This window comes from Phasianus colchicus, chromosome 16 (genome assembly GCF_987193195.1).
Source record: "Phasianus colchicus chromosome 16, bPhaCol1.hap1.1, whole genome shotgun sequence".
Taxonomy (NCBI): domain Eukaryota; kingdom Metazoa; phylum Chordata; class Aves; order Galliformes; family Phasianidae; genus Phasianus; species Phasianus colchicus.
The window spans coordinates 3,402,449-3,426,042 of NC_143451.1; the positions used below are offsets into that span (position 1 = coordinate 3,402,449).

At 62.3% G+C, this 23,594-nt stretch overlaps 5 protein-coding genes across 9 annotated transcripts in view; 1 reads left to right on the forward strand and 4 right to left on the reverse strand.

Annotated features, from left to right (window-relative positions):
• Positions 1-100: 100 nt before the first annotated feature.
• Positions 101-2,942, forward strand: MSS51 (MSS51 mitochondrial translational activator). The gene is made up of 6 exons (XM_031595338.2): positions 101-627; positions 833-988; positions 1,197-1,321; positions 1,493-2,056; positions 2,431-2,524; positions 2,622-2,942. The coding sequence occupies exons 1-6, from the start codon at positions 449-451 to the stop codon at positions 2,830-2,832; spliced, it is 1,329 nt and encodes a 442-aa protein (XP_031451198.2). The 5' UTR covers positions 101-448; the 3' UTR covers positions 2,833-2,942.
• An 89-nt stretch (positions 2,943-3,031) lies between these two features.
• LOC116230284 (cytoplasmic phosphatidylinositol transfer protein 1-like) lies at positions 3,032-8,701 on the reverse strand. The gene is made up of 11 exons (XM_031595349.2): positions 8,562-8,701; positions 7,462-7,576; positions 6,522-6,601; positions 6,217-6,365; positions 5,309-5,397; positions 5,181-5,188; positions 5,018-5,089; positions 4,795-4,890; positions 4,567-4,722; positions 4,439-4,502; positions 3,032-3,846 (listed from the first exon to the last, which is right to left on the reverse strand). The coding sequence occupies exons 3-11, from the start codon at positions 6,567-6,569 to the stop codon at positions 3,581-3,583; spliced, it is 948 nt and encodes a 315-aa protein (XP_031451209.1). The 5' UTR covers positions 6,570-6,601; positions 7,462-7,576; positions 8,562-8,701; the 3' UTR covers positions 3,032-3,580.
• Positions 8,702-9,539: 838 nt separating this feature from the next.
• Positions 9,540-10,571, reverse strand: LOC116230287 (myeloid-associated differentiation marker-like). The gene has a single exon (XM_031595352.2). The coding sequence runs from the start codon at positions 10,569-10,571 to the stop codon at positions 9,705-9,707; it is 867 nt and encodes a 288-aa protein (XP_031451212.1). The 3' UTR covers positions 9,540-9,704.
• Positions 10,572-11,237: 666 nt separating this feature from the next.
• On the reverse strand, positions 11,238-19,355 carry LOC116230274 (uncharacterized). The gene is made up of 11 exons (XM_031595329.2): positions 19,211-19,355; positions 16,741-17,583; positions 13,076-13,249; positions 12,669-12,797; positions 12,460-12,541; positions 12,243-12,380; positions 12,055-12,172; positions 11,878-11,973; positions 11,707-11,803; positions 11,504-11,555; positions 11,238-11,388 (listed from the first exon to the last, which is right to left on the reverse strand). The coding sequence occupies exons 1-11, from the start codon at positions 19,263-19,265 to the stop codon at positions 11,238-11,240; spliced, it is 1,935 nt and encodes a 644-aa protein (XP_031451189.2). The 5' UTR covers positions 19,266-19,355.
• A 1,603-nt stretch (positions 19,356-20,958) lies between these two features.
• The window catches only part of RAB11FIP3 (RAB11 family interacting protein 3), a 44,065-nt gene continuing 41,429 nt past the window's right edge, over positions 20,959-23,594 (reverse strand). For all 5 annotated transcript variants that reach the window (XM_031595325.2, XM_031595326.2, XM_031595328.2 and 2 more), the window contains one exon: positions 20,959-22,952. In XM_031595325.2, the coding sequence (XP_031451185.1) occupies positions 22,839-22,952 (114 nt within the window). In that variant the 3' untranslated portion in view covers positions 20,959-22,838. The remainder of the gene's footprint in view (positions 22,953-23,594) is intronic.

Here is a 23,594-nt window from a genome sequence, read left to right on the forward strand (position 1 = left end):
CTGCATCCTGTTCCCTGCCCTAGCAGTAGCCACGGTGCCTGCCAGTCACCCAGCCTCACCTGTGGTTGGCCAATGGAGACCCCCAGCCCCCCTGCTCTGTGCCCCTTGGGGTGAGGCAGCGCCCTGCTCTAGGGTATCCAGGAGCAGAGGGCCAGGACGGCAGGAGAAGGGCAGCCTGCCATCACCCTGCTGCTTTCCCACATCCCTCCCCATGGTGGTTGGCCCCCTTCCCTGGGAGGTGCTGACCAGAATAGCTTCGCTATCAGATGCCCGCAGGGAAGCCTGGCCTTCTTGGGGCTGACATTTGAGCTCAGCCCTCCCTTGGCAGGAGCAGGACGTTTGTGTGTCCGCCCCGTTCCCCACCCTGTTCCCAGGGACGGGCGCTGAGACACCCACAGGGTCTCCTTGTGGAGCTGAGCAACCCCAGATCCCCGTGTGCTGCAGCAGCATGGCCCAGCGGGGCCGAGGTGCAGCCCGCAAAGCCTCCAAGAAGTCTGCAAAGGAATCGGCAGCGGCGAGGGCTCCTGACATGGACTCTCTGGGCTTCCAGGCCATGGACAGCAATGTGCCGGGGCTGTCCCACGTCATCCTGCAGAAGCTCAACATGAAGAGCTACGAGGACTACAAGTGAGTGGGAGCAGCCAGGGTGGGCTGTGTGGTGTCACACCCCCTGTGTTCCCCCCCAGCCCTGCTCCTCTCGGAGCAAAAAGTGACACGCAGGGCTCCTTGTCCCCAGCCAGCCTGAAATCCTGCAGGCTTAGAGAGAGGACTCCCGCCTGGCTGAGGTGGGACAGATCCTGATCACCTCCTGATGTATCTGGGCTCCCCTCAGGTCTGCCATGGATGGGAAGAAGAAGGGCAGTGACTTCGGCATCCGGACTTACTTCGACATGTTCCAGAAGATGGAGGACACCTTCAAGTTCTGCGCTGAGTGCAAGAAGCTCCCTGATGCCCTCCCTGATCCCAAAAGTCTCCGGCGATGCAAGAGGTATGGAGGAAGCAGTGCAATAGCGTGGGGCTGGATGTCCCTGGCTCCCAAAAGGGCAAGCTTAACCCAGGGACCAGGGTGAGGCTGGGGGTGCCAGACCCATTGCAAGCTCACTTGCCCCCAATAGCAATGCAGCCATTACAGGGTGGCTCAGTGGGCGTGATCCTGGCCACCCTCAAAGCTGGGCATGCTGCCTCTCTCCTCCCAGATGCCAAAACGTGTACTACTGCAGCGTGGCATGCCAGCGTGCCAACTGGCCTGTGCACAAAAAGTTCTGCAAGAAGCTGAAACTGGTGGCCTTGGACCGGCTGGTGGAATGGCTCATCTTCACAGGTGGGTCAGGGGATTCTGCTCCTCATAGCCTACCCACCTGGGTGTGTGAGGTCCCTCCTCCTGGCTTTAGTCACCCCAAGCTGGCTCTGCCACTATATCCTACAGCCATGCTGGGGACAGACAGCCTCATCCTGCAGGGCCACCACTGAGATGCCACTTTCCTGCCCCCAGGTGACATTCCCTTCCCCACGGAGACCTGGACAAAACCCGCTGGGGATGTGGCAGGCTGGGAGGACTGGTTCTCCATGCAGGAGCAGCTGGAGGAAAAGCTGGACGCTGTCTTGGCTGGGCGCTACATGAGCCTCCTCTGGGCCAATGCAGGCAAGCCACGACCAGAGGAGGGAGAGCTGCGTGAGTCTGTCCGGCGCCTCGTCACTGACTTCCACTCACGGCCACTCACCATCGGCCTGGGGCTGCGTCTGTTTGGCATCGATCCCCTTGCCAAGCCTCTCACCATTCACGTGGTGGGGGCATCCCACGTTGAGACCCTCAACACCCGGGTAACAGACTATGATGAGCTGGCACGGATGTTCCCAGGCCAGCAGGGCATGGAGGTGGTGATGGTGGGGGTTGATGTGGTAGATGGGCCCATCATGAGGCCCCCCTTGGCCACGTCGGGACCCCCGGGAAGGATCTATCTCAGCAGCTACAAGGGTCTGTACCACGACTTCTGGGAAGACCAAGTGGAGACCAAGCTGGCGGCCCGCCCTGATCTGGTGGTGGGCTTCCACCCAGGTGAGTGCCCAGGGTGCAGTGCCTGAGGCTGCTGAGGACTCTGGGAGGTGCTCAGGGCTTGCCATGGCTGTGCACCGAGCCACGATGGGCCACCACTCACAGTGGGTGACACTGAGGTTCAGGCACCAGCAGCACCCAAAGGGGTCCCTGTGTTTGGGCTCTGGATCTCAGTTCTGTGGCTCAGCCCAGGACCTGGAGCCTGGCAGGGAACAGGACCTTTCCTTGCTAAGGGTGCTCAGTCCTTCCCACCAGCAGCACTGCAGCAAGATGGGGTCTGTGACACAGAGTGAGGCCATGCTTCATGCTGTGCCAGCTGGGCTCTATGGGGTGAGGAGTACGAGCTGTGTGCCCAACCCACTGTTGCATCCCTGCAGGTTTCCATGCCTGCCACGACCTCATGGCAGGCTGGCTGCCCACGCTGCTGCTTCTGCGGGACTACTGCCTGCCCACTCTCTTCACTGTCTACAGGTGAGTCTCTCAGCATGCCCCCAGCTGGCTGCGGGGATGTCCTTATGGAGAACAACCCAGCTGAGCAGTCAAGAGTCCTCTTTTTCTCTCCTGGCAGCGAGCAGGAGCTGAAGTCCTCACTGCAGATCCTGGTGGAGCTGGAGACGTGCGTCACGGGTTATGCTGCCAACCCCTTTGCCTCACTGCGGCCCGAGCAGGTCTATTCCAGCCCCAACAAGGCACCTGTGTACTGCAGCTCTCACTATATCACCCTGCTGGGGCCAGCCACCTCTCTCAGGGAGCTGGACGGTGATAGTGATGATGACTAGCAGGGAAGGGAGCCGTTTCTATCTGTGCAGCTGGAGGCATCAGTTAGCTGACCCAGCTCAATCCTCTCTGTCCTGCCCCACAAATCCCAATCTCACTGCTGCCTTTCCCAGCCCAGATGAAGTGTCCAGTGTGTGCCATGTGTGGGGACAGCACAAGCACAGCTCTGCACTACAGAGCCCAATAAACCATCACCAGGAGCCAGCCACAATGTCTCCAGCTTTATTTCCGAAAAGACCAATGTTTTCCCAAAGAAAACACAGGTCTGAGCTTGCCTTGGCACCCCTCACACTGACACAGCTCTCAGCTGCAGGGCCTGGGGTTGCCCCTGGCATCCCACGGGGAACCCCAGGAGGTGGCACTGAGCTGTCACTGTCACTCCCATGCCCACCCTCCTGTGCCCAGTGCCTACCTTGCAGGGTGCTGATCGAGCATCACTCCCCAAGCGCCACAGTACTCAGACTCAAGGGGCTGCACCAGGTGCCAGGATGCCACCATGGCCTGATGCTGCGAGTGTCCCCTCCCAGTGAGCCAGCAGGTCCAGCACGGCAATGGTGACAGTGTCCCATCTGGGCACCCACAGTGGCTCAGGGGTGCTGGCAACCCCACAAGGCTCCCACGTGCCTTGATGGCAGGTCCCCCCCTTGGGGTCAGCATCTGTCGGAGAAGATGAGGTGGGTGGCAGGGCTGGCATGGAGGAGAGGACAGTCTGGCTGGGGAGGTGGCAAGGTGCAGCAGCACGGTGTGGCATCACTCTGCGCTGGCACGTTCCCGCAGCGCAGGCAGCGTCAGGGTCTCCGGTGCTGACTTCTTGCGGGGCCGAGCTTTGGGGGGCGCGAGGAAGTCGGGGGCGTCGTCGCTGAGAGGGGTGGAGGGGGCACTGGCGGGGGCCGAGTGAGTGGCTGTGGGCTGCCCCACCTCGCTGACCGAAATGGTGGGGGCCACTAAGCCGATGATCTCGTTGGTGGCCTCCTGGGTCTCCCGCTCGTATCGCCGCACCTCCTCCATCGTCATGCCTGCAGAGCACACACGGGCTCACAGCCACCTCTGGCCACCCCAACGTCCCCCAGCCCCTTGAGGTGCCAGCCCTGGGCACAGCGTCCCCGCTGAGCTGCACACAGAGAAGGTGACAAGGGCTGGAGCAAAGGGGCAGGCAGGAACAGGAGGGGATAGACAGATCCCATGGGGAGAGGATAGACAGATAGTGCAGGCAGGGGATGCTGAGCCATTTAGGGGGTACAGAGGGACTCCATGTGCATGGAGACCACAGGTGTGTGCCAAGGTGGCAACCCACGGGGATGTAGAGGCAGAGGAATAGGGGTATTAGCTCCCTAGCTTTGGGTTGTGGCTACTTGCAGACATGTATTAAAGGCACAGACCTTCCCAGGGACCTGTCTGGAAGGCAGAGAGCTGTACTGGCCCCAGTGGTGGGGATGTTGGATTGTCTGGCCACAGTACTGCTTTGGCCAAGCCTTGCCCAGCACGGTCCCAGGTGTGCAGTGAAGCAGGCAGTGAGCTGGATCAGGGGCATGGGGGTATGGGGTACCAGCGGGGTTGGTGGCTTTGGGAATCCTGTGTGCAGGGGCCAGGGGAATCACAGGGACTCACCGCACCACTCGTCCACCCAGGTGAAGGCTTGCCGGTGCCCTATCAGCAGGATGTCCCGGATCACCTGTGACAGTGGCCCTCAGTACCCCATGCCTGCGTGGCCCCCACCGTGCCCTCGGCCCCCTCACCTTGTGCACAAACTGTTCCACCCGAGTCTGCAGCCCCCACACCTCGAACTTGACGGTCACCAGCTTGTAGGAACACATGATGGGTTTGGTGTGCTGGCGCCAGCCCTCCCGCAGCGGCCCCCGACCCGTCTTGGCTGAGCTGAAGAACCGAGGGTCCTAGGGCACAGAGCAGGGATGTGAGCTGGGCAGGGGGGGACACCACACAGGGCACCCCCAGAACCTCATTACCTCCAGGCTGCGGTAGTAGCGCTCGGGGATCTCATCAAAGGCGATGTCTAGGAAGGAGACCTCGTGGTCACCCAGGATTTTATCGCTGTGGAAGATCTGGGATGGGAAGGCGGGGGGGGGGGGGGGGGTGAGAGGGGATGGCAGCAACCACACGTGTTCCCTGCAATGAGTTTGCCAGGTCTCAGGGAAGGACATAGTGAGGGATGTGGGCAGTGCCACTCACGTTCTCGCTATCCCCGCAGTTGTCCTCGTACTTGGTCTCAATGTAGATGGAGAACTTGGGCAGGAAGGAGCACTGTGGGGAGAGCAGCCAGGAGCTGGACCTTGAGCCCTGAGGACACCCACCCCAGGGGAAAGGACCAGGTCTCCCAATGCCAATCCCTTACCGTGTACTCTGCAAGGACAACGGCAGCACGGAGCAGCATGGAGGGGGAGAAAAAGAGAAGTGAGTCTGTGCCAGGACCCTGTGGTGCCAGGCTGTGTCGAGTGCCCCATCCTCACAACCAGGACTCACCAGTGATGGTGTAGGGGTAGTAGTTCCAGGCCTTCTCCGTGATGTAGAAGATGCGGGGAGTCACCGCCCGTGCCCAGCTGGGCAGCTTGCTGTGGGGGAAAGCAGCATGGGGTCAGTGCTGCCAGCAGGGCAGGGTGCAGCCCAGGAGCATGGCACAGCCCGATGCCACCCAGCCCTGCCCACCAAGCACAGCTCCTGCACCCCTCATCCCTTCTCCAGGAGTCCCATCACCCCAGAACTCCCATCCCTACCTCAGATCCACCCCATCTCCCCACAGCCTGGTGCTCACGATGCCCCAGTCCCACACCCTGGGCTCTCACGGTGTGGGCTGCCTCCCTCCCAGCAGCGGGGAGCCGGGTGGTGTTTTTTTGATTAATTTTCTGGTGTTATAAATAACATCCCCGAGAGGAGAATCGTGAGTGCCGTGGCTAAAAATATCCTGTCTAACGCCAGTGGCTCCCTGCTGGGGGAGCAGCCAGAGTGCTCTCGGCCACGCGCCGCAGCTGGCGGCGGGGACGCGGGGACAGCAGCACTGTGTGCCAGCAGCCACCCCATGGCACCTGGGGCTGAATGCAGGGACATGGGGACACCCCTGGATCCCCGCTGAGCCCTGCACTGGGAGACGGTGCTGTCCTTAGGAGATGGGTGCACATCCCAGAGATGAGTGCAGCCCCTGGAAGATGGGGGTACTGCAGGAGATGGGTGCAGCCTCCAGGAGATGAGCGCATCCCTGCAGCCCCTGAGATTGGGCGCATCTCTCCAGAGGTGGCTGCAGCCCGAGTGATGCTATCCCCTGCAGATTTGGGGAGCAGGGATGGGGGCATGCACGATGAGGTCACAGCACAGCAATGTCTCCCAGCATTTGGGCAGGTTGGGAACCCCATCCCTCCCCACGCTGTATGCCTCACCTGGAGAGGTGGACACGCTTCTCGGTGAACTGCCCAGGGCCGTGCACGGGGTCCTCGTGGGGTTCGTTCCGCACCACCTCCACGCCCTCACCCTTCTCACTCTCCTGGTGGCTGTGCTTGCTGATGGTGTACAGCTGCCCCACGCGGTACTGCGATGGATGAGAGGGGATGCTGAGCCCCAGAGGCACCGGGCACAGAGATGAAGTGTGCCAAAGGGTCCCAGGCTCACACCCCAAAGTGAGAATTCTGTACCCAAAAGCTCGGTGCTCGCCCCGAGAGGGTGGCACGGGACCCCCACTGCTCACCTCCTCGGTGGTGAGTGGCATGCAGATGCGGTACTCCTTGACCAGCATGGTGGCGGGGTCACACGTGGGCACAGCTCATCCTGGGGGGGACACGGTGTGCAGTGACAGCGGGGTGGATGCTCACATCGGTGCCGGTGATTTCATGCGGCGTTGCTATGGCAGTGCCGTGAGGTCACCGGTACGAGGAGCTGCCCGGGTGTACCCCTGGTTGGGGACACCCCGATACCTCGCAGCGTGCCTTAACCCCTTCCTTGCCACGCAGATGCTGGTGCAGCTGTCTTGGAGCACACCCCCAAACAGCAGCACCCATCGGGGTGCTGCGTTCTCATCCAGTGATGGGTGGCATCACACTTGCGGGTGCCCGTGGACACAGACCCCGCACAGCCCAGTTCTGCTCCACCCACAGCCGTGTCCCCACGAGGTCGGGGATCCGTGTGTCGGTTCCTTTCCGGAGTGACACTGGTCCCGGGTGGGGCACTGCCGGGCTGTCCCGCTCCCCCCAGCCCCATGGGGTACTCCATCCGCATGGAACACGGGGGGGACACGGTGAGGACACAGCCCCACGCAGTGACACCGAGCAGACTCAGACCTGCCCCTCCGGGGGAGGCAGACGGGGTTGCCCGGGTGCGACTGCTCCGGCCGAGGACACCGGGGAACACAGGGACATCCCGGGGGCTTCCAGCTGATGGGGAAGAAGCCGCCCCTCACCCGCGCGGGCTGACAGAGCAGCAGCGACAGAGGTGGCCGTGGAGCGTGGCACAGCCGGGTGACAGCGGGACAGCCCGGGGACCACCGCGCTGCCTCCCGCCGCTCACCGGGACGGGGGGTCCGGGGGCTCCATCGCCCCTTCCCCTCCACCCGCCCCGCGCATCTGCCGGGCAGCGCCCGCCGCCTCCGGGGCCGTGAGTGGGGGTCCCCGCCCCGGCCCCGCCGCACTCACCCGGGTCCTCGCCGGTCCCGTTCCCCGCTGCCCGCTCCCCGCCGTGTCCCGGCCGCCCCGGGCCGTGCGCAGGAGCTGCCGCCTCCCGCACCGCCGTTCCGGCGCACACCGACCCCTAGGGGGAGGAATCCGCCGCGCACCGGCACCGCTCCGCCACTGCACCGGCACCGGGAAGCCCCATAGCACGGCGCAGCGCGGCACCGGTGTGTCCTATAGCGCGGCGTTGGGGCTCCCCATAGCACAGCACTGGGGCTCCCCATAGCGTGGCACTAGCTCTTCCCATACTATGGCACCAGTTCATCCCATAGCATGACACCAGTTCATCCCATAGTGTGCTCCCCATAGCATGGCACAGAGTGGCCCAGGGACTCCCCATGGTACGGCACAGAATGGTGCCAGTTCTCCTCATACCATAGCACCAGTTCATCCCACAGCATGACACCAGTCCTGCCCATAGCATGGCACTGGGGCTCCCCATGGCATGAAACCAGTGCTCCTCATGGAATGGCATTGGTGTTCCCCATAGAATGTACCAGTCCTCCCCATAGCATGACACCAGTCCTCCCCAGAGAATGGCAATGGGGCTCCCCATAGCATGGCATTGGGGCTCCTCGTGGCACAGCATTGGTACTCCCCATTACATGGCACCAATTCATCCCATATCATGGTATCCCATAGCATGGCATTGGGGCTCCCCATAGCATGACATCAGTCCTCCCCATGGAATGGCATTGGTGCTCCCCATAGCACAGCACCAGTTCATCCCATAGCATGGCACCAGCCCTCCCTATAGCATTGGTGCTCCCCATAGCATGACACCAGTGCTCCTCATGGCATGGCACCAGTTCATCCTACAGCATGGCATTGGTGCTCCCCACAGAATGGCACTGGGGCTCCCCTTGGCATGGCACTGGGGTTCCCCATAGCACAGCACAGCCGAACACTGCTAAGCTCCAACCCAACATCATTTGCTGCCAGTGCTCTGTGCACCCACGAGGGCTCAGCAGCTCCTGGTAGCACCACATGCCCTGTGCTATGGGTCCCCAGTGCCCCCCAGTACCCAACCCCCAGCCCAGCCCCTACCTGCACTCCAGCCTCACCGTAGCTGATGTGCCACCACCACAAAGCACTGCAGCTCCTCACCAGCACAGCCGCCACGTGCTGCCGTGCCTTTCCTCCATGAATTTCAATCAACTCCAGCCCTAAAAATAGCTCTGCTCAGCGCTGGGCAGAGCTGCGCTGGGGTGTGCGGCTTTTTCTTTATTTGCTCAAAAAATTTCTGCCTCGGGAGGCTGTGAACGGTTCCAATATGGCCCAGCACGTCCCTGCTGGGGGGGGTGAGGGGAAAGTCAAGCAGTGCCATCCCCACAAGAGGACAGCCACCACGGTGACATGGCCGTGGGATGGCAGGTGATGGGGACAAGGTGCTGGAGCGATGGTGGTGGCACTGGGGAAGGAGCAGGTGGAGCACAGCCTGCGGATGGGTGCACAGCTGATGGCAGTGCAGAGCTTGGGGATGCAGAATGTGGAGGCACAGCATGGCTTGGGGACAGCATGGGGACACCGTGGGTGCCCAGTCCACATCTGGGAGCGCAGTGGTGGTGGGTGCCCTCCCTGCTGGGCACCTCCCTGCTCTGCATCCTTCTTCCCAGAGTGCCACCGTGCTGTGCCACTCCCAGTGGGACCACAGGGATGTGGGTGTCACTGTGTGCGTCCCCAGGCAGGGAACGCCCTGGTGCCACCGCCATGGAGTAACACATGCATGGCCATTGTGACCAGCGTGCCCTGAGCAATGGGGCTCCCACCCTGGTGACAGCACAGAGTTGTCCCAGTGCTTAGGGACCCAGCCCCCCGGCAGCTGCATTCCTCCCAAACCCGTTCCACAGGACCCCGTGCAGGTGCCAAGTAAAGGCAGCCAGCTTGGGTTTTTCCTGGTTGTGCCCTGCTGACCTGCAGTGGGTGGGAGAGAGGGGGAACCCGGTGTCCCCCTGACCCTGCCCAGCCACTCAGGGCTGCTGTGAGGCAGCACCCCCCCACCCCCTCCCACAGCCAGAAGGGAAGAAAGCAGAGAGGCAGAAAAAAGTGAAAAACGACCCGATTTAATCCCAAAGCCCCCCCTGCCCCCCCGGAGCACCCAGCACCCCATACCGCTGGTGGGACGGAGCTTTCCGAGGCATCGGCCTCTTCCTCAGCTCTCCATCCCCTGGCCCCACGCGGCACTGCATCCCATCACCCCCCACCCCTTAGGAAGGGGCCCTGATGAAGACCATCCTGGTGGAATAGACGAGGTCCACGAGATAGGCGAGGAAGTTGAAGATGGTGAGGAAGGTGACGCCGAGGCTCTTGTTCCACCAGCAGTTCGTACTGCAGGGGTTGGGCCGGCTGCGGCCGTTGAAGCTGTACAGCGGCCATACGATGACAGCAGTGAGGTACATCAGCATGGCCAGTGCATTGTAGGCTACCAGCACCTTTTCCAGCGGGCAGGGCATGTAGCTGAGGCAGCGGCCGATGGTTAAGAGGATGATGAGGAACGTGATGATGAAGCAGATGGAATAGACGGCCACGCACCACTGCAAGCCGGCGTAAGAACTGTAGGAATCCAGCAGGGAGAAGATGAGGCAGGCGACGTAAGCCTCGAACACCTTCAGCAAGCCGGGCACGGTGGAGAGGAAACTGCTGATGTCCCCCGGGCGGGCACGGGTCAGCCCCACCTCGAGGGCGTAGGCTAGGAAGCAAAGGCAGGACATGGCAGTGGCGGCCGCCTGGCGCGCACAGCGGGCACCCGAACATGGGCTGGAGATGAAGGCGGACGGGAAAACCACGGAGCTGGTAAACACCAGCAGGGCTGCCAGCATGGCGAAGGCGGCTGTCAGGTCGTCCCAAGAGACGGGCAGCTTGGAAGACAGCTCCAGCAGTTCCAGCAGCAGTATCAGCAGCGTGACGGCGAAGCAGAAGCACCAGCTGAACATGCACCACGTCCCGTAGGGCCCGCCGAAGTAACCGGTGGAAGCCACCAGGCTGAAGGAGAGGCAGGACAGCAGGACGGCAAAAAACCGTGCGATGCCCACCCAGGAGGTGACGGCCCTCCAGTTCACCGACACCACCGCCATGGCTGCGCCGTGCCTGTAAGGCTGCCGGGACTCAGGGTGGGGCACCGGGCCCCCCGGCCCCACTGCTGCCACCAGCACCGCACAGCAGGCTGTGGGTGGATCATTAACGCGGGGCTGAGCCGTGCAGATCGAGCCAGGGGGCCGGGCGCTGGCAGCCGGCCCGTGCCCTACCCTGGGGCGGGGGCACAACGCAGCCTCCTGCGCTCCCCCAGCAGCTCCCACGCCGTGCCAGGTGTGAGCGAGGGGGTTGGGGTCAGGAATGACCCCCCTCCCAACTTAGGACCCCCCCCCCCTCCCCCCACCTATCAGGAGGTGCCCATCAGGGAGCGGTTGGGTGTAGCCCCGCACCTCTGGGTGCCACCTCCTGGTGCGGCCGCAGCCGATAAGAGGCTCAAAGTCCGGGTGCCAGCGGGGCGGTGGCAGGGAGCCCTGCTGCCACCTGCAGGGCTGTCAGCACAGAGGGTGGCACTGCGGGACGGCGGATGCTGAAGGTTCCGTTTTCAACTTTAATGTCGAGCAGGCTCCAGGCGTTCCAGCAGAGCTCGGGGACACACGGGGAGCCCCCTCTGTTCGTCCTCGTGGGCTGGGGGGGGGGGCTGCGAGTTGAGGTGGCACAGTCACTGTGGGGTGGGGGACGGGTGCTGCCATGGGGTCGGGCTCCAGGGCTCAGAGGTTGCTCTCGTCCCCGTCCTCATCCCTGCCCGGCAGCCCGTTGTTGGAGCTCAGCGCCGGCCGGTTGCTCTCGTTCAGCCGCCGCACGCGGTAACTCTCATAATGCACGTTGTGGGTGATGTCCTTGAGGTCCTGCAGGTGGGACCTGCCCGGGGAGGAAGGCACCGTGTTACTCTCATGCACCCCCTGCAGCTTTGGGGTGCCCAGAGCCAGCTGCCCACCCCGGGGTGCTCTGTGGTGTGACCCCGACCCCGGCTCACCGGATGAGCAGGTCCCGCAGCATGGGGAACTCACAGTGTGCAGGGTTCTCCACTGGAAGGCAAGGCAGAGAGCTGTGGGGTCGGCTCTGTGCCACGGGGACAGCACCCACCACGCAGAGGTGCACCCCTGGGTGCTGCTCCCTGCGAGGTGCCCTGGTGACAGCCCGGTCCCGTTCCTCGGGGACACCACAGGCTGCCCTTACCTTCGATGATGCCCCACTTGGTCTTGCGGCCCAGCACCCGTTTGCCATTCACCTGGTGCTCCTGATCCGCCCCTACCACGGCGAATGGGATCTTCTCCTTTGGGATCCAGGGAACAAGGTCACCCCAGGGTGCCCCCACTCTCCCCCCAGCGCCAGCATCCCAACACTCACCCGGATCCTATCATTGAGCAAGCGGTCATCAGGGTCCTCATCGAAATCCTCCTGCGGGTACATGCTGATGGCGTGGGCCTTCAGGTCCCGCTGGATCTGCGGGACACAGGGTGTGAGAGGCTGCTGGACAACAGCAGGGGGGCAGGAGGGCCAGGAGCCCCCGGTGCCTCCCCTCACCCGCTGCTTGAACTCCTCCCGCTCCTCCAGAGTGAGCGTGTCAGCCTTGGCAATCACTGGCACCACGTTGACGATCTTGCTCAGCCTCCGCATGAACTCCAGGTCGAGGGGACGCAGCCTGGTTGAGGGGGGACAGCTGTCACCCTTGGCAGCACCTATGGGTGCGGGGTCACCGCCCTGGCACTCACCAGTGCCCCGTGGGGGGGATGAAGTAAACGCAGCCGTGCACCCGGCTGTCTGGGATCTTCCTCTTGCGGGTGATGAGGATCTCCTCGCGCAGGTACCGCTCGTACTGCTCGTTGATGTACTTGATGATGGGGTCCCAGCTGGAGATAGGGGATGGATCAGAGCAGCCCCGTCAGGGTTTAGCCTCTCCCAAATGTCACCACAGTGGCTGTGTCCTACCAGTTCTCATTGTTGATCTGGTCCCCAAATCCCGGTGTGTCCGTCACCGTCAGCTTCATCTTCACACCCTTCTCCTCGATGACTGTGGGGTCAGTGGGATCCGTGCATTAAGGAGAAGCAGGAGACCGAGGTGGGGGTCCCTCCCATCTCACTCGCCCCCCATCCCCTCTCTCTCTCCCATGGTTTTGCGGACACATTGGTGACCTTACCATGGGTGACTGATTGCAGCTGCACCGTCTTTGGGATGCGCTCTTCCTGGCCAGGCTGCGAGGCTTTGCGGCTCACCTTGGACTTGAAGAGGGTGTTCACCATGGTGGACTTCCCCAGCCCGCTCTGCCCTGTGAAGACATGGACAGCTCCACCTTGTCCCCTCCCATGCATTTATAACCCCCCACCATAGCTCTCTCTTTCTTGGGAGCATCCCAATCCTACAGGACAAAGCTGGGACGCATCGCCCAACTCCTGGTGTGCAGGGAGCACAGCCACACCACCGCACTATGAGACCCATCCTTCTTCAGTCTATTGTTGCTTCAGTCTCCCCAAAGCCTGAGTTCCCCAACTCTCTCCCCACACGGTGGCATCAGATTCCCAGCAGCCAAACCCTGCAGGCGCTCACCGACAACCATGATGTTGAATTCAAAGCCCATCTTCATGGTCTTCACCTTCATCTGCTCGAGCACGGCCTCGATCCCCACATACCCAAACAGCTCGTGCACCCCATGGTCAGGGGGCAACTCTTGGGGCACGGCCGCCGCCTCCATGCTGCGCTCCTGGGGCTCCAGGCTGCTCCCTGTGCAGGGTGAACACAGGGTGAGCAGGATACCCCAAAACCAGTCCCTAGCACGCTACCCTTCCCAGGAGGACAGCAGGATGCCTTCACTGCTGCTCACCCTGCTGCCGTTGCCCCAGCAGCAGCCACGCCAGTGGGCACGCAGCCCTGGCGCATTCCTGGCAGCCGGCAAGGTGAAGCACGGCAACGGGGCATGCCACCTCCTGGCACCATGGGGATGAGGGTGTCCCTTAGTGGCATCACTGGGGCTCTGCCAACATCCTGGTGCCCACAGCCACCTGTGCCCCATGCAGCTCCACAAGTGGTGGTGTCACCAGCACGGCCACCAGCACTGCCTCCCCAGTGAACACCTCGCTGCACAGCCCCGGTGCACACAGGGGGGGTCTGGGCATGGCACGTGATGTATCACCCCACATCTCCCCCAGCACTGTGGCAGCACTGTGGTGCTGGTGCTGACACACAGCTGGCCCCGAGGAGGTGACAGTGGGTGACAGTAGCGGTGCCATCGCAAGGCCACTGGGTGACTAGCAGCCTGGCAACCACGAGGCATGCAGCCGAGACCCCCGCCCCAGCCTTTGTGTGGTGGCTGAGGGCCCCCAGAGCTGTCGTTCCCCTCCTCCTCCCCCTCCTTCTTCCCTCCTGGCACAGCCATTGTTTGGGTCCTACCTCCGTGATGCGCTGTCTCCACTCCCACACAGCCTCCTGGGGATGAGGGGACCCCGGCTGTCCCCAATCCCCGTCACTGCAGCACTGCAACCTGGTCCCAACCCCACTGGGCTCAAATACTGGCTGCAGCCCGGCTGTTCCTGCACATGCCCAGCATGGCAATAACCCAGCCTCCCCGCCGCCCCTCCTCTCCCACCCATGCACTGAGTTTGCCTGTTCTACACTCAGCCCCAAGCCCCACCAGCAGCAATGGGAACCTCAGCACACTGACACTCTTTCCTCCAAGCATCCCCCCATCACCCATCGCATGGGTGTCCCAGCTGCACAGCTCCAGGCCTCCAAAGGGCAAGGGGAGCACGCGCTGTCACCCACCTGGCATTGGGGGTTCAGGCACCAGGGACCCCCACGCCCAGCACTGCCCACCCCGATGCCGCAGTGCCCCACGGCGCCTGCGTCCCTCGGCCCACGCTGCAGCCTCCCTGCATGGCACATATGTGCCAGCCCATTTCTTGGCACCAGTAAGGCTTGGGCGGCAGCTTGCCGGCACAGCTATGTGCCATGTGGCCTGGAGATGAGGGACACGCAGCACCTGGCCTGGAGGTGCTGGGAGGTGGATGGAGCGGACGTGCTCCTCACTGCAGAAATGGCATCTCAGAGTGGGGGCCTGGGCACCCCGTGCCCACCGGTGGGTGCCAGACCATGACTAGGGCTGGGGACAACAGCATCCAGAATGGGACGTCCTGGTGACACCACCCCAAGGTGCTCTCAGGGGGGAGATGTTCCCCTCCAAACCTGACACAGCCCAGCAGGAGCCAGGCTCCGGCCACCCACAGCACCCTCCCACTCAGCTGGGGCTTTCCTCGGAAATGTCAAAACACCAGGACTTCCTGGTGACAGCAGTGACACCCACCGGGCCGGGGGGGGGGGGGGGGGTTGGGAGGGAGCGAGGGGGGTGGTGGCAGGGCGCTGCCTGCAGGGCCCTATCCTGTCCTGCCCACCCCTCAGCACAGCACCCAACCCCCCATGCACCCACCGCAGCGTCACGGTCACCAGGACAGATCCGGAACCGAGTAACAGAGCTACTGCTGCGTCACCCCACTGTCCCCTCCGTGGCCACCACAGAGTGCCACCCATTCACAGCACAGCCCTGCACATCCCCTTTCCTCCTCCGCTCCCCAAACCCACCCTGAGCAGCAGACTCCCTACCTGCCCCTCACACTTCCTCACTGCTGGGATGCGAGGTGCCCACGTCCTCCCAGGGTGGCACCCACACCAGGCTCCCAGCACGGCCGTCACCTCCCACCCTGTGCTGCGCTGTGCCGAGCCGTGCCGATGGCAAAGCCAAGCAGACACAAACATTATCCCTTCATGTGGCCCCGGATAATGGCTCCCTGCAGACAGACCTGTTCCAGGCTAATTGAGGAGGGTTTATTTTCCAGGCTGGGACGGGTAAACCCGGGTTCGTGGTCTCCCAGCATGGTTTAATTACTGATGCGGCGTTAATCGGCATGTTGGCCGGGAAGTCTGTAATAAGCTCAGGGGGTGGAGGTGGGCAGGAGGGGATGGGAAAGGAGCGAGCATCGCCAGGAGTGCGGCCCCGTGACCCAGAAGTTCTGATGCACAGGTGGAAGGCAACGAGGTGCGGGTCCCCAGCCCATGAAAGAGCCACGCAGTGACAAGCCGAAGGGACAGCAGTGACAGTTGTCCCCACAGCCAGAGACACAAGCAGAGCCACAAGCAGAAGCAGAAGTGAGAGCGCAGGGCCCTGCCGTGGCGATGGGGACTGAAATCCTGCAGTGACAGCGAGCAGCCCCACGCCACGCACCAAGGGACCTGCACACCCACCCCGCCCTTCTCCCCGCGCCCTCGGCCACCCCTACCTCGCTGCACCACGAGCCGGTCACCGCTCACCGGCCGAATAACTCCTGGGGTGCAGGCAGGAGAAAGCTGCAGCCCACAGCCCCTCCTCCGCTCCTCCTCCGCCTCCTCCTCACCCCGGGGCGCTGCGTGGGCGCTGGGTGGAAGTGAAACGGGGCGGCCGTGGAGCGAAGCTCGGCGCTTCCTGAAAAGAGGAGCGCGCCCGGGAGCGCACCGTCCCCATCCCGGCGCCCGCACGCTGCCCTCCGGCTCACGCCCACTCCGTGACCCATCCCATGCCGTCCCCAGCACACAAACCACTGTCCCCAACGTGTCCCCCAGCGCGGGTGCAGCCTGGCCGGCTCGGCCACGGGCATTGCTGCCGCATGATTCACGCAGCCCCGAGCGGAGGGATGGATGGAGGGATGGAGGGATGGATGCCTTTGCGCGCGTCAGTACTTAGAGCCGCGGCGACGGCGGCATGCGAGACACCTGAGAGAGACAGCTGTGCTCCCCAGGCACACAGACAGCGCTCCCCAGGCACAAAAACAGGCGGCCACCGTGGCGTCCGGCTCCGAGCACGGCACTGCCCTGGGGATGGATGGGGACGCGGCTGAGCCTGGTGCCTAGGGGCCTCGTGCTGTGACCGGGCTCCCCATGGCAAGGGGATGGAGGGGACACGGGGCACTGCTGGGCTGCGTGGTGGTTCTTGAGCAGGGCACGGTGCCACTCACTGCCACCAACTGCCACACATTCAGGTGGTACCTGGAACACATGGCCACCACACATCTCCACTATCATGAATCACAGGAATAACGTAGGGATGGGAGCAAGGGCTTAGGGATCCTGAGAGGCTTTGACTACTGTGACCACATCCCCACCAACACCAGTCCCCAGCACCAGCGGTGGTGACACGAGGTGGCAATGTCACACCCGGAGAAAGGACAGAGGGGAGGAGCGAGTCCTACCGTGCTCCGGTGTCACTGTGGCACAGCATCCATCTGCAGCCTGGCTGAGCCCTCGTGACATCACCAAGCAGGTCCCCATGCTGGGGCTGGTGCTGCCGATGTTCCTCAGTGCCACTGGGGTGCCCGGCCCCAGCACCACCCCCCCGAGGAAGGCAGGCTGGGAGCTCACCTGCACCGTCTGTGGCTGTGACACCAGCTTGAAGGGGGCAGCTGGGGGAAGCAGCCCCTCACCAGGGCCGGTGAGGGTGTGGGGGGTCGGGCGAGCCAGGCGGGGGCTGGCACTGAGGCTGACCCTGAGCTGTGTGCGGGGCAGCCCTGGGGCCATCTCACCACCTGAGGAGGAGGAGGAAGGCAGGTGGGTGCGGGGCAGGGCAGCGGGGCTGTGGGCACCCCATGGCTGTGTGGGCTGTGGGGCTGGCAGGGGGATGCCTGGCTCCTCGGCGATGTGCAGGTCCAGTGCTGGCAGCGAGCTGCGCCCGGCAGCCACATGCAGGGAACATTCTGCTTCCGCTGGGAAGACGCAGCCGTGTGATGGCACTTTCTTCAAGCAGGGGTCGGCAGCCAGGGAGGCTGCAGGAGGCTGGGGGGCCGCAGGGCTCTCCAGGCTGGAGCTGGAGCTGCGCAGGCTCTCACCATCGCTGCCCGGCCCCGTGTGGCTCTGGAAGGAGGCGATGCTGCCGGGAGCCCGGCCAGCATGGTGCTGACCCCGCAGCAATGGGCTGTGTGGTGCAGGGCCGGGCTGCAGCACCCGATGGCTCTCGGTGGCACTCACAGGCAGCGGGGACACAATGGGGGATCCGGGAGCATCACCTGCATCCTCTGCCTCAAACGACTTCTTGAGGGCTGGGGAGAGATGGAGAGGTGTGAGGGTAGCACTGGGGCTCGGTGGCACCGCAGCTGTTGGGCGCTCCCCCCGTGCACCGGGTGCCAAAGGGCCGTCTGTGAGCCCAGCCCAGATGGGAAACCAGATCGGTGCTGCCGGCCCCTCAGCTTTGTTCCCCAGCACTTATCTGTGGGTTGGTGCCGTGGCTCCCGGCTCCCCGCACCGCACAGTGCCCGCTTTATTCCCCTGTAAGGGATCCGGCCCCACGTAACCAGATCCCTGCCCGAGCTGCTGCTCTCCCCCCTCATTCAGCACAGCTCAGCACAGGATCCCTGCCCTATTCCGGAGCGTTAACCCTGAAGCCTACCGACGGCACAGCCATCAGATGGCACTCCTATCCTACAGCAGTACTGCCCCTGCCAGGAGGGCTCTGACCCTCCACCACAAGCAGGCAGATGCATATGGGGGGGTCAGGACCCGTGCTGTGTCCTGGGGCTGAACGCTCCTCGTGCTACCCCCGCTGGAGTGCCACCATAGGGGCACCCCACTACCCTGGGGGCTGCTCTCCTCCGGCTGCAGCACCGCGGTGGGTCTGCATGAATGGACCCCACAAAGTTCCCACACCCCATTAACCCCTCCCCCGGGCAGGAAGCGGTAGTGTGGCCGCCCCCCCCCGAGAGCTGCGTTCCTGCCAGATCCGCCCCAGCGGCTCCGTTTGGTGCCGGCTCCCCACGGAGAGCGCCGAGAGCCGAAGCTCCCACGGAGCCCCCCCACTCCCCCCGCCGCGCTGCCATGTGTGCGGCACGAGGCCCCGGTCAGCAGCGGGTGATGGGAATGGGCACGGGGGGCGATGGGGATAGGGCAGAAATGGGGACCTGGAGTGATGGACACGGGATGATAAGGACCCAGGGGTGATGGGGACCCGGGGGATGATGGGGACCCGGTGCAATGAAGCCGGGCTGGAGCTCAGTGCCCCGTCCCCTCCCCAGGTCGCCGCCCCGTGCCCGGGGCTGGGCACAGAGGTCAGGGGTCGGGGCGGGGGTGATGCTAATAACAGCTCTGGGCCGGCAGGTATGTTCCAGCCCGGGGCTGCCGGGGAGGGCGGTGGAGAGGGACAAGGGGTTCTTCACCCTCCCCTTCCTCGCGTTTCTCCCACCGCTGCACCCCGTGCCCCCCCCCGGTAGGTGCTGCATTCCTCCCGCCGAGGGCAGCAGCCGCCCCAGGTCGGATTTCTCCGCCCGCTCCTCCCCGAGCTGCCCCTTCCCGACCCCGGCGAGCGGCGGAGGGGGGGGGGGGGGGGCGGGGAGTTGGGGCCAAAAGGAAGATAAAAAAGGGGGAAAAAAAAAAAAAAGCCAAACACACACCCAAAAAAAAGCCAAGTCCCGTTGTTGCCGGACCCCAACTCCCCCCCGCAAAGCCGCCCGGCCCCGTTCGGTTGCATAGAGTGGGAGAGCCCACGCGGGTCTCGGGATGCACGCGTGGGGCGGTGCAGAGGCACACATGGACCATCCAGACCATTCACACACACGTTCGTACACACATAGATACACGCGGAGATACACGCGGGGAGAGCCTTTCACGCACCCACGGGGAAACGCGGCCGCGGGTGAGGCTCAGAAGGGGGGAGGGGGGGCGTTCCGACCTCACCTTCGAAGTCGCTGAGGATCCCGTCCAGGTGCTCCTTCACCGAGAGCCGGGCCATGGGTGGGGGGTGGACGCGGGGCCGCCCCGCATGGGAACCGCAGAACGGAGCGGAGCAGCGGACCGGGCCGGGACGGCGGCTGCTGCCCCGGGTTGTGCGGGAGAGGAGCGAGAAGAAGAGGAGGAGGTGAAAGAGCGGGAGGAGGAGGGGAGGGCTGCAGGGGGCGGGGGCGGCGGGGGGAGGTACTGCCCGCATCCCGCCCCGGCCGGATCCCCCCCACCCGTATCCCACGGGCGTGGCATTGCCGGGTGGTTCCGGGGGGGTCCCATCCTCTCCGGCCCCATCGCGATGCTGCGGCTCTTTTCCCCCACTGAAAGCCACGGGTAGAGCTGGGAATCCCCTCCCCGGCCCCACTGAGGGCAGCAAAGGGGTCTCCGACCTGCCCTCCCCCCCCTCCAGGGCTGCTCCCAGCACCCACCCACCCGGCCCTTTTGGCTGCGGGAGGGGGGGGATATGAGGACTTTTCTGTACTGCTTGGAAAAGAAAAGTGTGAATTTCAGGCTGTGCTTTTAGGGCTGGGGTTTGCTGGGGGTTTGGGTTCCCGTGGTGCTGCATCCTGGAGCATCTTTGTCCTTGTCCCAGAGCATCCTTGTCCTGCATCCAGGAGCACCCATGGAGATGAGCCAACCGATCCAACTCTCCCACACTGAGCAGGGAGCAGAGAGCAGCGTTCCATGACAATTCCTGCAGCCCTCAGTGAGTTTTGGAGCCATGAAGCCATAAACCTATGATGGGTAAACACATTCACCTATTAGGAACAACATCTGGGGCTCTCCGATGGCACGGAGGTGGGCTGGGACCCAACACTGGGGGCTGCTGATACGGCCCCACAGCCACCCCAAGGGGGATTCAGTGAGCACTGGAACACAGAGATCTCTGCTGCACCGCTGGAGAAGGTCCATAGCATTCAGCATCCCTGTCGGGAGGGACCCCACAAGGGTCTGGAGGCATTTCAGGGGCCTCACAGAGGGCTTGGGAGCACTTGAGACCTCGCAGGGCCCTTCAGAGGAAGGCTTGGAGTGCTTTCGAGCTGCTGCAGGATATTTCTTTCGGTGCGTTTTCAGCTACTTCAAGGAGTTTCAGAAGAGTTTGGAGGAGCTTGAGAGCTGCTTGGAGCGCTGTTGGCTTTTGGGGCCACATGGGGGGAGGTTCCTGGGGCAGCCCAGGTGCTCAGTGGATCTGCAGGGTTGGAATCACTCGGGGCGTTTTGGGGCTCCCCAAAGTACTGAGCTGATTTTAAAGGACATTTTTTTTTTTAGAAAAGAATCCTGGCACCCTTCAGAACTGTTGGGGCCCTTTAGGGATGCTCGGGGAGGTTCTGGAGCAGCAGTTGGGAGCAGGATGGAGCGGCTTGCAGCAACGCAGAGGGGATTTTGGAGCCCTTTGGGGCAGCTTACAGGGGCTCAGAAGAGGCACAGAGATGCGCACAGCTCAGCAAGAGGCTTTTAGGGCATTTCCTTGCCCAAGCATGGGATTTCTGTGTCAGTAGAGTGATTGGAGGAGCTCACACAGCACCCAGCAGGCTGCAGGCAAGGGAAGCTCTGTGTCATCACTTACATCCCCAGAGGGCAGCAGGACATGGGGACAAGAACAGCGCTGGCTCTGGAAGTCCCTACACCCATCCCCAGTGCTTTCTGCTCCCCCCCCATCCTACCCTATAGACCCCACAAAGCCACAGCAAGGAAGAGCCGAGGACAGGAATGGTAACAGCATTTAATGGGACGAGAATCAATACATCATTTAAGACAATACTGCTTTCACCCTTTTGGGACTTCCTTCACATACCGGTGGGGAGAGAGGAAGGTTTTCAGGAAGGACAGGTCGGTGTGGTTTTGTTTTTGTTTTTGTTTTTTTTTTTTCATAGGGGCTTTAAAGCATGGTGAATGTGCAAGTCAGTGCTTTGTTTGCTTAAAACCTTTTCCTGGTGCTTATTTACAGTTACAGTACCTCTTTGTGAGCGACAGGAAAAAAAAAAAAAGACGATTGTAGGAACTGGGGATCGGTGACCCCAAGTCGAGAAAGGCAGATCTCCAATATTTATATATTTATACATATATATATATATATATATGCTTTTGTGTTATACACAGATACATTTCTCTCTTCTTTTAAAGTATTAAAAAAATGATCAACCTTCGTTCTATAAAAATACCTACTCTACAAGATAGAAAAATTTCCCTCTCCATGTATACACTGATTTACACCCAAAGCTTCTCTGGAAATGTACACGACGTGGCTCCATCCCCAGGCTGGGTGCAGGGCTGTGTCAGATGGCCGTGGTGTGGGGACACGGCAGTGGCTCTGGGCTCAGCTGTAGGGACAGCCCCTGGCTGACCCACGACACAGCGATGCGCTCGGAAGCATTTTGGGGGTCGCTGCTGCTCCCCTGTTTTTGGGCTGCAGTGGTGTTTCCGAAGCTTGGCTAGCAGGAGAAATAGCTGCTCCGTGAGCCTGGTGCAGCGAGAGAACCAGATCCTGGGGCAGTGGGATGAGTGGCTGCTCCCATGGATGCCCCCTGGCTGCGGTCACCACGAGCTGCCCCCGCTGTGAGCGTGGTCTGTGTTTCCCAGCCAGCTGGCACTGCGTTCACAGAGACCTCCTGGCAGCACAGGGATGGGCGATGCTGTGTGCTAAGAGCTCAGAGCAGCCACCCCATCCCTATCCCCAGCACAGGGTGAGGAGCGGGTTCTCCCTCCGGGATCACAGCCATCACCAGCAGAGCCCCGTTCCATGCTGGGATGCTGGGGCAGCACACAGAGCTCAGCCCTCACACCGCAATCTCTGCCCCAATCTCTGCAAGCAGGATGGAGGGGACGGCTCTGCCATGAGCTGTGCAGACCCCGCAGCAACATCCCACCCTGGAGCAGAGGGCAGCGAGCCACAGACAGCAAAATAAATAAGGAGGTGGGTGACACTGCACTCACACCCTGTCCCAAGGATGGCTGCTCCCCTCTCCGTGCCACCAGCAAGTGAGAAGCCAGCGTGCTCCGCGCACGCGACCCGTTCCCAAGCAAAAGCAGCAGGGCAAGGATTAACTGCGCCAGCTGGATGAAGACATTTGCATTAAGTTAATTAAAAAATAATCATCATCATCATCATTCTACAAGTCCAGGACGTGTTTCCCTCTTTCCCAGATCTGCCCCAGTAAGTGAGTGTGTCACGGACACTTTGGCAAAGCAGACACCCAGGCTGGGTAGGGCAGCTGGGGGGTTGGGGGGGGGGTGGGAAACGTTCCTGCTCCATCTCGACCCCTGCAGTTCAGAGGAAGCCCTCCTCACACCCGTGCGGGGCCGTCCCAAATCCTTCCCACGGTTGCCCGTTGCCTCCATTTCTCCTCCAGGTTCCCTTTCACCCCTGGAAGCCAGAAGGGTTGCAAAATAACGGAGTCAGACAACAGAGCCTCACTGCTGGCTCTCCGCCCCGCTGCTGCGCCGGCTGATTCCCCACCGATCCGACGCCACGTTTCCTTGTGCCTTCATCAAGAGCAAAGACGTTGCGAGTCCTTCTTCCTCCTCTCAGAGCACCAAATCCACAGCCGTGGCAGAGTGCGCAGCGCGTGGCTCTCGGCCGCCCTTACTTCACCTCCAGGATGGAGGGGTTGGTCTCCATGATGGCCACGATGATCCTGTCGATGTAGTCCTGCAGGCGGAAGTTGATCTCCTCTTGCTTTTGAATTGCTTCCATGAGCTGAGAGGGAGAGAAGAGAGAAGTGGTCGCTGCTGTCTGAGGATGGGAGGAGGGCATCGTTCCATGACTCCACTGGGAGGAGATGCCCTCAGCCAGCAGCTCTGCTCAGCCCTACCCCTGGACTTGAGGTCTCCAGGGCAGCTGTCCCAGCTGCTGGGCTTTTAATACAGCTGCAGACACACACACATTTGTGTTTGTTCATTCAGCCCAGGAAGAGAAGGCAAAGCAGTGCCACAAATTGGAAGGCAGCACAATCCCCTATTCCCATGAATTAGGGCAAGTCATACAGTCATCACAGAATCAGATGGCCTGGGTTGAAAAGGAGCACAATGCTCATCCAGTTCCAACCCCCTGCTATGTGCAGGTCACCAACCAGCAGCCCAGGCTGCCCAGAGCCACATCCAGCCTGGCCTTGAATGCCTGCAGGGATGGGGCATCCACAGCCTCCTTGGGCAACCTGTTCCAGTGCCTCACCACCCTCTGTATAGAAAACTTCCTCCTATCTAACCTATACCTCCCCCATCTCAGACCCAAATGCTCTTTAAATCATTGCATTCAGTCTCATGACAGCTCTCAGGTGGGGTTTGGGAGAGAGCTGTACTGCAGCCATACTTGCTGGATGGGAAGGGGAAGCCCCAGGCA